General features: G+C 44.1%; 2 protein-coding genes across 25 annotated transcripts in view; one reads left to right on the top strand and one right to left on the bottom strand.

Annotated features, from left to right (window-relative positions):
• LOC310685618 (uncharacterized protein) overlaps positions 1–12,337 on the top strand; it is an 850,221-nt gene that overhangs the window by 781,365 nt on the left and 56,519 nt on the right. The window lies entirely within an intron of this gene.
• The window catches only part of ATP10D (ATPase phospholipid transporting 10D (putative)), a 73,688-nt gene that overhangs the window by 15,485 nt on the left and 45,866 nt on the right, over positions 1–12,337 (bottom strand). For all 23 annotated transcript variants that reach the window (XR_014515337.1, XR_014515338.1, XR_014515339.1 and 20 more), the window contains 5 exons: positions 11,172–11,763; positions 9,961–10,067; positions 6,993–7,119; positions 4,856–5,040; positions 1,702–1,999 (listed from right to left, as the gene is read on the bottom strand). Coding sequence is in view for 20 of the 23 variants with exons in the window: in XM_083457996.1 (XP_083314122.1) it covers positions 1,702–1,999; positions 4,856–5,040; positions 6,993–7,119; positions 9,961–10,067; positions 11,172–11,763 (1,309 nt within the window). In the remaining 3 variants the exon portion in view is untranslated. The remainder of the gene's footprint in view (positions 1–1,701; positions 2,000–4,855; positions 5,041–6,992; positions 7,120–9,960; positions 10,068–11,171; positions 11,764–12,337) is intronic.

Below are 12,337 nucleotides of genomic sequence, written 5' to 3'. Positions count from 1 at the left end.
AAATGTCATCAGCTGGGAGGGCTGGTAATTATCACTGCAGACATCAAAAGAGGAAATGAAGCTTTTCCTTCCCTACTGCTGCACGTCAAATGCAAATTTATGTCTAGTTTGTTCATCAGTTTTAGAATTATTGTCAAGTAATGCTTGCACTATTAAAAGGACTCTATAAAGTGCAACATGAAGATAAGGGGGGTTCATATTGGCATATTTAATGTAATAATGTAATATAATGTAATATAATAATGTAATAATGAGAATTTTAGGAGAGTAGATTTATAAAATATGCAATTTTTATTGATAGTTTATGTGGCTATTTAGAGGGCAATTATACCTGTATCTGTATATGTTGGGCATTGCAATAAATGTTTTTATCATATGAAATGAGTGTATCTGATGTAAAGAAACCTAATAAACGCGTTACTATTTTTTGAAAAGTGCAATAAAACTATATTGCCAACACAGCTCATGATCTACCTCAGAGGCTTGTTGGTTGCATTACTACCCTGCACAGATGGGGAAGAACAACAGCATCACATATTGATGGCCTTCTGTGTGATGGCATCTAATTTGTGAATGCGCTCCCCAGGCAAAGGAAAACAAACACCAATGCTATTCATGTTTTGGTGCCAGGTAAAGCTGTTTCCATGAGCACTTTTGAGATATGAGCCTGCAGGATCAGACCAGTAGCCCATCTAATCTATCTTAATCTATCAGAACGCATCCATCAGGATTAGCAGCCATGAACAGCCTTCTCTTCCATGAATTTGTCCAATCCTCTTTTAAACTCATCCGCACTGGAAGCCATCGCTGCCTCTTGTGGGAGTTAGCTGTGGAATTATCTGTGTGTTGTGTGACGAAGTACTTTTCTTTTGTCTGTCCTGGATCTTCCAACATTCAGCATCACTGTATGTCCACAAATTCTAGTGTTATGGGAGAATGTTCTGCTGCTACAATTAGGTCCCATGGGTGCTTTTGTAATGGGAAGGCGGGCTAAAAATATTTTGAACAAGTGAACTTTATATGGAGGTGAGAGTCATGCTTCTCCTTTTCACCTATCTCCCAAATATGTAGAACATGGGAGGAGAAAGGTTATGTGGTCGCCAGAAATGCATGCTAACCCACGCTCCCCGGTTGCAAATAATCCCAAGAGTTTGGACAGAGGAAGTGTGACTAACTCACAATTCCCACCGTGGTGTTTTCACATAACATATGAAGTCACCTTGCAATTGTTATTCTGAATGAGAGTGTTGAAAATATTCTGATGTACACAGAGCAAGCTTCCCTGCTTACTGCAATCGGAAGGAGGCAACTAGAGTGAAAACGCCTGGCTGATGTAGTTGTTACATCAGACTATATGTGTGTGTGTGTGTCTGTCTGTATCTATGGAGCAGCAGGGCTTTTCAATTAGCAGGTCCCGGTTGGGATTCTACAGCCACGTTCTACCATTTGCCTGCTGGTCCGCTCTGGTTTGTGTCAATAGTTATCCCAAGGAAAATCTAAGGAACGTACCTTTAATGCAGATGTGGGGATCCCGTGGTCCTCCAGCTGTTGCTGGATTACAACTCATATCAACCCGAGCCAGCATGGCCAGTGGACAGGGATGATGGAGATCAGATATCCCCCATCCCTGCTTTACAGTGAAATCAAAGGTGATGCTGTATAGCATATATGCTGCTCCCTTGCAAAAGAGAGATGACTCACCTACAGCCAATGTCATCACCTTCAGTTCCTTTCGGATCTTTTCCACCACTCGGCTCTTCTGCAGAGGGGTGGCTCGGCAGCAGATGACAGCCCGTACACGTGTTGTGAGCTGCAGGAACTTGGTCGCCACACTGTCGTGCAAGGCAAATTCTAATGTTGCTCCATCTATAACTAGGGCAGCGGTGAAATCTGGAATCTGAGCAACCGATGAGGTTGGGATTCTCAAATGGTTTGCCTCATAGCTTTCTTTCCACTTGATGTCTTCCAAAATCTTGTCCATCTTCAACGAACAGGAATCCTGGTTGGGAAAAGGTTTTATCTAGGATCAGATTCTTTTAAGTACGTATTAAAGCTTCGCTTTACAAGTCACATCTCAATGACTGTTAACAGCTTGTCAGCTATATGTATCTTGAGTGCATTCATTAATGAAAATGATCCGCCATTTTTAATTCTGCAAAAGGTCTGCAAGGCCATGATAGGGAAAGCCTTCTTCACAAAGATTCTGGGCCAGTTTGGATATTACCATAAACCGGTTTATGATGGAAGGGGGAATAAGCCAAAGGAATGACTCTCCATCACAGCCCTGAGATCAGAAGCTTTCACTTCCATTTTTGATTAACTGCAATATGTCTAAACCCTATACTGTAGTCTACCTTAACTATGGTTTGTGGAAAGGAGCCAACTTCAGAACCCATGCCTTGAACTTGGCTTGTTTCAAACATATTTTAAGACACTGTTTGTCAGGTTCAGATGAAGCAACAATATGGTTAATTAAAATGGAAACAAGGTTTCTGTTCTTTTCATGTTTGCAGCAGGAATGCATTTAAAATTCTGAGGCTCACTGTGGCTTGCTCCTGTTGCAATAAACCATGGCTTACACAAAGCAGCTCACTGTCACGTGAGCAAGGGTTCGTTAAATGCTTAAGAAATGAGCCACACACAGAGTTTACATTTAGCTAGGGGCAGGAATCCAATGGCTGAAGGAAACACTGGAAAGAGATATATCTTGCAATGTGTTTTTTAAAAATCTGATTAATGGAAGGGGCTATATTATTAAATCATGATCCATATGCATGTGAGTAGTTTGCTTTTTTATTTATTTAAAGAAATAAAATAAACTCATCTTACATAATTCAGCTAAAATAAATGGGATCTGCAGAAGTGCAAGGGAAATTTCTGAGAGTTTATAGACACACGGCTCACTAAAATGAATGGGAGCTGTACATGAAGTTGTGTGCTGCTTTCTCAATAATACACAGTGGGTTTGAACTGAAAGGACCTCCCCCCCCCAAAAAAAAATCATAATTAAATATAACCATGCTTTAGTTGAGATTCTTGCACGGCGGGGGGTTGGACTAGATCATTATTGAGATTCTTTCCAACTCTACAATTCTATGATTCTATGAATGTGCAATTAAAAGAAACATAACATTGTCTAGACAACATTTTTACTGTGATTAGTTCATCAGTCTTCAAGTGAGTCATCTGTGAAAACAAAGGCCTGAATTTCTAACAAACAAAATACCCATTCCTGCCATCATACAATATTCTTTTCAACCTGTTGGCTTTTTTTTACGGCAAAGCATTCTCTGTCCCAATTTTTAAGCAATCTTTAACAAGTTATGGCTAGGATTAGTACTGGATAATGCGAATAAAGATATTTCCATCACATAAAAGGGATCTGGCTTCCCATTTGAAAACACTGACTATTTTTAAGAAAGAACACAAAAACACCAAGATTTTTTCTGCATTAGGAAATGTAAGTAGATTAACTTTCTGGGATGCTGCATGTAATACCATTTTAATGAGATAATTCTTAGCACATTAATGGTAATCAAACACGGCTGCAGGGAGATACGACAAAGAGCAACTTGCAAAAACTGAACTTTTTCCAATTTCCAAGACAAAGCTCCTAGTCTGACATCCATAGAGCTAGTGTAGTTTAGCATTTAGCCCTTGGAAGCATTTTAACAACGTTTTGCAGTGTGTCAACTTTCTGCACAAGGCGGAAGGACAAATGAATTGGTGGGCTGTATTTAAATAATTAGTGGGATGCGGGTGGCGCTGTGGGTAAAACCTCAGCGCCTAGGACTTGCCGATCGCATGGTCGGCGGTTCGAATCCCCGCGGCGGGGTGCGCTCCCGTCATTCGGTCCCAGCGCCTGCCAACTTAGCAGTTCGAAAGCACCCCCGGGTGCAAGTAGATAAATAGGGACCGCTTACCAGCGGGAAGGTAAACGGCGTTCCGTGTGCTGCGCTGGCTCTCCAGATGCAGCTTGTCACGCTGGCCACGTGACCCGGAAGTGTCTGCGGACAGCGCTGGCTCCCGGCCTATAGAGTGAGATGAGCGCACAACCCTAGAGTCTGGCAAGACTGGCCCGAACGGGCAGGGGTACCTTTACCTTTACCTTATTTAAATAATTAACTGCCACTTTTGCTTCTGTTCAGGAGTACAGTTGTACAAAGACTTACAGCTTAGACACTCACATTAAGATAAAATCCTGAATTTATAAAGGTCATCCTACAAAAACCTGCAGTTTTTAGACGCGAAGGGAACCGTGACACACTGCCAACACCCCAGCTGCGCAGACCAGTGTGAAGCCATTGGCCAAAAAGGAAAGGAGGAGCAGCAGCAGCGGGGCGAGATGGGAAAGACAACTGCAAGATGAATTACCGTATTTTTCGCCCTATAGGACGCACTTTTCCCCCTCCAAAAATGAAGGGGAAATGTGTGCGTGTCCTATGGGGCAGATGCAGGCTTTCGCTGAAGCCTGGAGAGCGAGAGGGGTCAGTGCGCACCGACTGCTCTCGCTCTCCAGGCTTCGCGCACCTCTCCGCAAGCAGCGGGAGCCCGGCGCTGGGCTCCCACGGCTTGCAGAGAGCTGCCTGTTCTGGGGGCTGGGGAAGCTCGGGCTTCCTCCGCCCCAGCCCCGCGCCTGGGGAAAAAATAATTCCCACCCCCTTTTATTTCCCCCCCAAAAAACTAGGTGCGCCTTATGGGACGGTGCGTCCTATAGGGCGAAAAATACGGTAACCCAAAGCAAAAACCGGAAGAGGTCTGGTGGGTAAGTTTGCTGCTGCTGTCTTTTCTGGCCCTGCGGTCACAAAGCAATGCAAACAGTTCCGGCTACAGAAAAACCAAATGCCACACGCACCAGGCGATCAGACTGCAGGATGAAGATGAAATCGCTCGGCGCCAGTAATCTACAGGAATGTGCGATGTTGATGGCTGTCTCACTTTTATCGCCAGTCAGCATCCAGATTTTAATTCCTGCTTTTCGGAGCGCCTCTATGGTTTCTGGAACACCTTCCTGCAATCGGTCTTCAATCCCGGTGGCACCTGCAAAGCAGCAATCAGTGGGATTAGGTCAAACTGCACTGTTCTGCACCAGCTGCCAATTCGTTTCCAGGCCCAGTTCGAAGTGCAGTAATGATCTATAAAGCCGTACAAGGTTCAGGACCTCAATATCTTAAGGACTGCGACTCCCCATACAAACTGACCTGGGCCCTGCGCTTGTCATCTGAGGCCCTTCTCTGTGCCCCCACCCCCCAAGAGGTTTGGAGGATGGCAACACAACAATGGCCTTTTCTGTGGTGGCTCCCCATCTGTGGAATGCTCTCTCTCCCCAGAGAGGCTCACCTGGAGCCATAATGACACATTTAGGCAAAAGCATTGCTCTTTACCCAGGCCCTTGGCCATTCAATAATGTAGGGCCTGCTAAATCTGTGGGAGGGGGACTGTTATGATTATTTTATTATTATGTTGATGTTTTATTGTGTTTTTAATATTTTGTTAGAAGCCGTGCAGAGTTGCTGGTGAAACTCAATCAGATGGGCTGGGTATAAATAATATGTTCTTCTTTTTCTGTTTACTATTAGGGCACTGTATTATGTTTTTATTATTATGCTACATAAAGTATGTTCTTAATTTTGTACACCGGCCTGGGATTTTTGGATAATGCCAAGTTTCTCCTAAAATATGCTGAGATTTAAGATTCATAATTTTTTCCCAAGTGGGATTGCAAAAGACTTATTACCATTCCAATTGCCAACGGTGTCCAGGCAAAGTGGCTACAATTCCCAACTCCTAACATGAGGTGAATGATGAGGAATCAGCTTATGTGCCGATTCGCAACCTAACACATTTTACATGTAATAGAATTTCCCGAAATGTTTGAGAAATCAGCAGAAATAATATGGAACCAGGATGAGTTTGTGATGCCTTGGTCTGAACCGTAAAGGATATGGAGTAGTTTCTCTAACAGAATCAAAGCCTATGAAATCATGTATCCTAACAGCAACCTCAGTTTCTTTGAGTGCTGGTCCTTATGTGGGCAACATGGCCCACCTTATGTGGGCAAGGTGGAAGTAACAAAAACAACATTTTTTTGGGGGGGGGGAACCCCTCAGGATGGAATTCCTCCATCCCTACTGAATCAGCCGGATGAGTACTGAGAACCCTCAGATACCGGCTGAGGGTAAAAATTGGGTGGTAGGAGGGGAAATGGAATGCAATGTTTGGAATCCTGAACAGAAGCACTCCTTGCAGAGGCCTTCCCCTTTCAGCACATGGAGGGGAAATTTTGTGGTATCTGATAGCCCCTGGGATGCCCTCCCGGGCAGGGCCAGCCCAGCCATTAGACAGTGTGTAGCCACAGCCTCAGGTGGCAGAAACCCATAAGATGGCACCCACACACCCTGCTGTCTCCGCCATCAGCGCTGATTACTGGAGAAGTTTTGCTGGCAATCAGTGGCGGCACAGTGAATGCTCCCAGGGGCCACCAGATTGCACCTAAGTCGTCTACTCTTCATTCTCAATTTATGCTCCTTCTTCCGAACCCCATTAAGCAGAAAAAGAAATGTTTAGTTTTGCAACTTCAGGGAATTTAAGTGAGACGGGGATACAGTCCAACACAAATGTTAAGCATGTTCAAGCCCACTGGGCTAAGTGCATTTGATGGAGATGCATTCATTGATAAGGTTTGAGCCTATACAGTGGCTCCTACAGTGGTACCTCGGGTTAAGTACTTAATTCAGTCCGGAGGTCCGTTCTTAACCTGAAATTGTTCTTAACCTGAAGCACCAATTTAGTTAATGGGGCCTCCTGCTGCCGCCGCGCCACCGGAGCACGATTTCTGTTCTCATCCTGAAGCAAAGTTCTTAACCTGAAGCACTATTTCTGGGTTAGCGGAGTCTGTAACCTGAAGTGTATGTAACCTGAAGCATATGTAACCAGAGGTACCACTGTATATTTAGGAGTTTAGCAAAACAACCATCTTCTTCCCAGCTCACCAAGCAGTGTTAATTTGTTCTCAAGCTTCTGCATCGACTCAAGGAGCAGATCGTCCCGGCACTCTATGTTGTGTTCTGCGGCATAATATCCTTTTAACCATTCGTTGTATTCCTCATCAGTCAACACCTGCAGAATCAGCAAAGAGCCGACATCACCGTACTGATCGTCATGCAAATAAAGCCATTTTAAAATAATAAAGAATTCACAGCATTCATCTCTCTGAAGCAAATTATATATCCAGATATATTTTTTAAGAGTCCCTTCGACCATTTGCAAGCGGTCTTTGGCCAACACAATGTGTGACAGAAGGAGAGGTGTGAAAATTATACCAATAGGTGTGTGTGTGGGGGGGAGATAAGGGCTAGAGCAAGAAGACAGCATCATTTGGCGCGAGGTGGGAGGCGAAAACTTGCCATCCACTTGCAGAAGCATGATGCACCAAATAATAATAAAAAATAATAATAAAATTGTATTTATATCCCACACTCCCCAGCTGAAGCCGGGCTCAGAGTGGCTAACAACAGTAAAAGTAACACAGTTTACATAAAATCACAATCGATTAATTGAAATACATTCTAAAATCAATTCAGAATCAAATGGCAAACATTGGGCTAGAGTTCTATGAGGATTACCAAAGGAGGGGGTCAGACTGTGCCTTGGCCAAAGGCCTGGTGGAATAGCTCTGTCTTGCAGGCCCTGCAGAAAGATGTCAAGTCCCGCAGGGCCCAGGTCTCTTGAGGCAGAGCGTTCTACCAGATCGGGGCCGCAGCAGAAAAAGCCCTGACTCCAGTTGAGGCCGGCCTAACCTCCCTGTGGCCCGGGATCTCCAGGATGTTTTTGTTTGAAGACTGTAAGGTCCTCCGTGGGACATACCAGGAGAGGCGGTCCCGTAGGTATGAGGGTCCTAGGCTGCATAGGGCTTTAAAGGTTAAAACCAGCACCTTAAACCTGATCCTGTACTCTACTGGAAGCCAGCGCAACTGGTATAGCACTGGGTGAATGTGATCCCGCAGCGAGGACCCCATAAGGAGTCTCACCACGGCACTCTGCACCCGCTGGAGTTTCTGGGTCAGTCTCAAGGGCAGCCCCACGTACAGCGAGTTACAATAATCAAGTCTGGAGGTGACACCAGAGCCAACTCTTTCCTTCCTTCCTTCCCTCCACCTTGTCACTCTGAGCTCCTAGACTGGCCATCTGGCAGTCAAAGCACCCATCCCTGCTTTTTTATGTGTTTTCTGAACTGCACTCAACAAAGTTGGTGGCCTTTGCTGCTGTCTCCCTCGCAGCCCATGTACTGGCTGAATTATTTCAGGCTGGATATAAACCGAGCGTATGCCCAGCAATGATACATGCACACCAAATCTACAGTATTTAGGAGGTGGCCCCGTGTCACTTACATAACTACCAAGCTGAGTATTTGAGAGAACGGGGGTGCTGCAAGAATTAGAACATTACTTCATTTAAAGGGAATAACAGATTGTGCTACAATGGGGCTGGCTACAGAACTATACGACTGAGACAGGCATCTTCCACTATTACAACAAACTCCAAAAATCAGTCAAGTTCCCTATTTTTTTTGTTTCTCGAAGTGAGTTTTTTTCTGGCACAGCACTGCTTGACAAATGCAATTTATGTCAAACCAAGGTTTTGAGAGCAAAATCCTGGGGAACGTTCAAGCTATGTAACCGCCTATCCTCCACTGCCATCTATTGAAAGTAAAATAACAGGCTTAAAGTAACAACAAATCCCTCCTAAAAACTCCCAATATTGATACTAAAAAATAGCTAAAGAAAGTCCTGACACGTGCATGCAGTTTACTCGTTCATTTAAATGTTGGGGGTGGCTTCATTTAACCATCCCTTTGTAGAAAAAGAACTTGTCCTTCCTTTGAAATCAGTTTGTGATGGGAAACCATGTGGCCAGACCATATCCGTATGCTTTCAACTGTGGTTTGGACACAGATCATGGGGAGAGATGTTTGAAAATTCTAAATATTGCATATATAATCTGCTGACTAGTGCTTTGACTATGTTCTAAACCGAGAAAAAGGTGCCCGCACCCAACTGGGCGAGCCTAAACCCCAGATCTGCTGGCTAGGAGTTAGGAAGAAACAGAGGTGCTTCTCCATCAGCAGAGAAGAGTTTCGCTGGCAAAGGACCACAGCAATTGTGGAGCCTTCCGCGACACCCGCAGATAGCTCTGAAGGTATAGATGGCAAGTCTCTGGAAGCAGCAACTGATCCTCCACCCAGTTTAGGAATGCGCTGTAAAATAAATAGCACCCTATTCTTTCAAGAATAGAAAAAACAGAATCGCAGAATTGTAGAGTTGGAAGGGATCGCGAGTGTCATCTAGCCCAATCCCCTGCAATGCCGGAATCTCAACGCAATGGCCCCCCATCCAATCTGAAACCCCACCAGACCCTGCTTAGCTTTGCAAACGTGCTCGCAGTTTTATTGCTGGCACCGAGGTTTTGCCAATTCTGTACCGTTAACCATTAAGAGAAATATCACCTTCAAAATTAATGAATGTTAGAAGAATGCTGGAATGAAGTTATATGGTTTTAGCAGAAATGTTATAAAGAATTAAGTAGAAACTGATTGTTAATGGGCCAAAGTGGAAAATTTGAAGTTAGATTGTGTTAAGATAAATTATAAAACAAAAATTGAGAAAGAGGGAAAGGATTTGCTGAAATAGCTAACTGAACTAGAATACAAAAAAGGGAGGTGTGAGGAGGTCGAGGAAACAAGTAAATGAAAGGTAAAGATATGGAAAAATTGGATGTGTTTTTAAATGTTTATGTTTTTTATGTTGTTTGGTTGTAAAGTTTTTTTTTTACTTTTTTCTTGTTCTTTTTTCTTTTTATTTTTGATGTATTGTCTGTTAATTTTTTTTATTGCTTCTTTCCCCCCCTGTAACTACTAAACTTTTAATAAATATTATTTTTTTAAAAAAAGAGAAATATCACCTTCATAGCTACACAGAGAGTGCGCAGTCCTTGGGCAGCATAATCATCCAAATGCATCTGAGTTCTCTCCTTAACTCTTTGCATCTGCGCGTCAATCTTTTTAATACCTGAGATTGGAGATAATGAAAAGCAGGAAATGTTAAATGCTCAACATAGGGGTCATCTATGTAAAAGGATCAAATTCCTGAGGGTGGGCGGCAGTGGGGAGCTATGTAAAATATTCTGAGTGGGATCCTGAGATATAATAGGGGAATCAGTTTTGACAGGTGTTACTTGTGCAATCTATGGAGTCCAGTGCCCTGGGGCCCAGTTATGCTAAAATGTACCAAAATATTGTTTGCATTTTTGTGGTGACCAACGGTAAATAAACTTGACTGACTGGCCCTTGCATTTCATAGACTTTCAAAGACCTAAAGGCTTATGCTTAGTTGGTTCTATGTTTTCTATTTGGTTTCTCATATTGTTCAATGTTCCGTATAGACTATATAAAGAGTTTATATTGATACTGCATTGTTGCACTTGGTCATCGTGTTGCCTTGGATATTAGTGGCCCTTGCATTGGGCAGGTCTTCTGCCTGGTGGTGGAGATACCTTGAACATGAACGTGGTTTTCCTACAGCAAGGCAGCAGCTCATGTAAAATGTAGTGGCACGACTATTCCCTAGGGTACAATATCTCCATCAGAATACACCATGGCTAGAGGCCCAAGTGACCTCAGTTGTTAGGAGTGCCTTTTACAACCCTTAGTTTGTAAGACCATTAAGGGCATTCCTGGATTGAGATAGCCTGGCCACTGGTGTCCATGCACTGGCAGCCTCTAGATGGGATAGACACAACACTCCATTGGCTATTTCTCAGATTACATACAGACTCTTGAGGTTTATGAAATGTCTGAATTGGAGGTTAAAGGCTTCTGTGTTTGCCAGTGTTTATTAGAAAGCTGACTAGAGCGTCCCCCATACCTGTTTTGGATTTGATATCCCGCCTTTCACTCCCCTTCAGGAGCCTCAAAGCGGCTAACATTCTCCTTTCCCTTCCTCCCCCACAACAAACACTCTGTGAGGTGAGTGGGGCTGAGAGACTTCAGAGAAGTGTGACTGGCCCAAGGTCACCCAGCAGCTGCATGTGGAGGAGCGGAGACGCGAACCCGGTTCCCCAGATTACGAGACTACCGCTCTTAACCACTACACCACACTGGCTCTCAGAAATACCTGTTGGGTCTTTCTCCAGCAAATCCATCATGACAGAGTCTGCTCCTTTGGTGTACACGACGATGTGGTTCAAAATGGGGTGCCTCACCACAATGGACATCCGTTTGCGGACGGAATCAAAAGGCAAGATGTGCAGCAGCTGAAACGTTAACAGTCCCAAAGGTTCCAAGTGGACGGTCACCAACTCGGGACTCCTGGACTGCAAACGGCATTGGTAAGCCCTGGCAGCGTAAACCAAGGCCGCCTCGTCAGGGCTTTCTGCTTCGTAGAACAGTTCGCCTTCAGGAGATGACCCAGCCCCGGTTCCGGGTGCCAATTCTTTTGATCTACTCGAGGTCTCCGTTTGGTCGTGCCCTGAAAGTATGGAGCTGGTTGGGCTTCCGGACGAAGAGCTTTGATTCGAAAGAGAGGACGGAAACTTCACACGGAAAATGGACAGCTTCTGTGAACGCGAGCTTTCAGACTCTGATTCGGCTATACCTGAGCTTCGGGCAGAGGTGGGGCTTATTTTTCGGGCAGATAACTTATGGAAAATTTGCTTCAGGTCCATAAAGTGTGAAGTGGGAACTCGGTTTTTTGGAATCCATCGCCTCTGTAAAAACAGGAATAATAATAATAATAAAAAAAAATAATCAGCAGCCACAAAGGATACAATCCAAAGGCCCGTACACAAAACAGACAAGCAAAGCCTCTGTATTACAGCCAACGCCTTTTAACGTGTTGAAACCAGATCCTTAGCTCCCGTAGAAAAGAAATGAAAGTTTAAGACTCCTATATGTTAAAGTATTGTTCTAAGAAAGATATGCCAATATGCTTAGAATAAAAATGTAAGGTATATGTATGAATGGGAAAAGAAAAGAGCTAAAAGTAGTAGATATAATTATACATTTGAAGGTGACTCAGAAACTACAACTAATCCAGAATGCGACTGCCAGACTGGCGACTGGGAGTGGCTGCCCGGACCATATAACCCTGGTCCTAAATGATCTTTGTTGGCTCCCAGTACATTTCCGGGCACAATTCAAATTGTTGGTGTAGACCTTTGAAGTCCTAAACAGTTTTGGCCCTGCATACTTGAAGGAGCGTCTCCACCCCCATCATTCAGCCCAGACACTGAAGTCTAGCTCCCAGGGCCTTCTGGAGTTTCCCTCATTGTGAGAAGTGAG

Source organism: Podarcis tiliguerta (genome assembly GCF_965153285.1).
Source record: "Podarcis tiliguerta genome assembly, chromosome: 9".
Lineage (NCBI taxonomy): Eukaryota > Metazoa > Chordata > Lepidosauria > Squamata > Lacertidae > Podarcis > Podarcis tiliguerta.
This window is presented reverse-complemented; position numbering and strand designations above follow the sequence as displayed.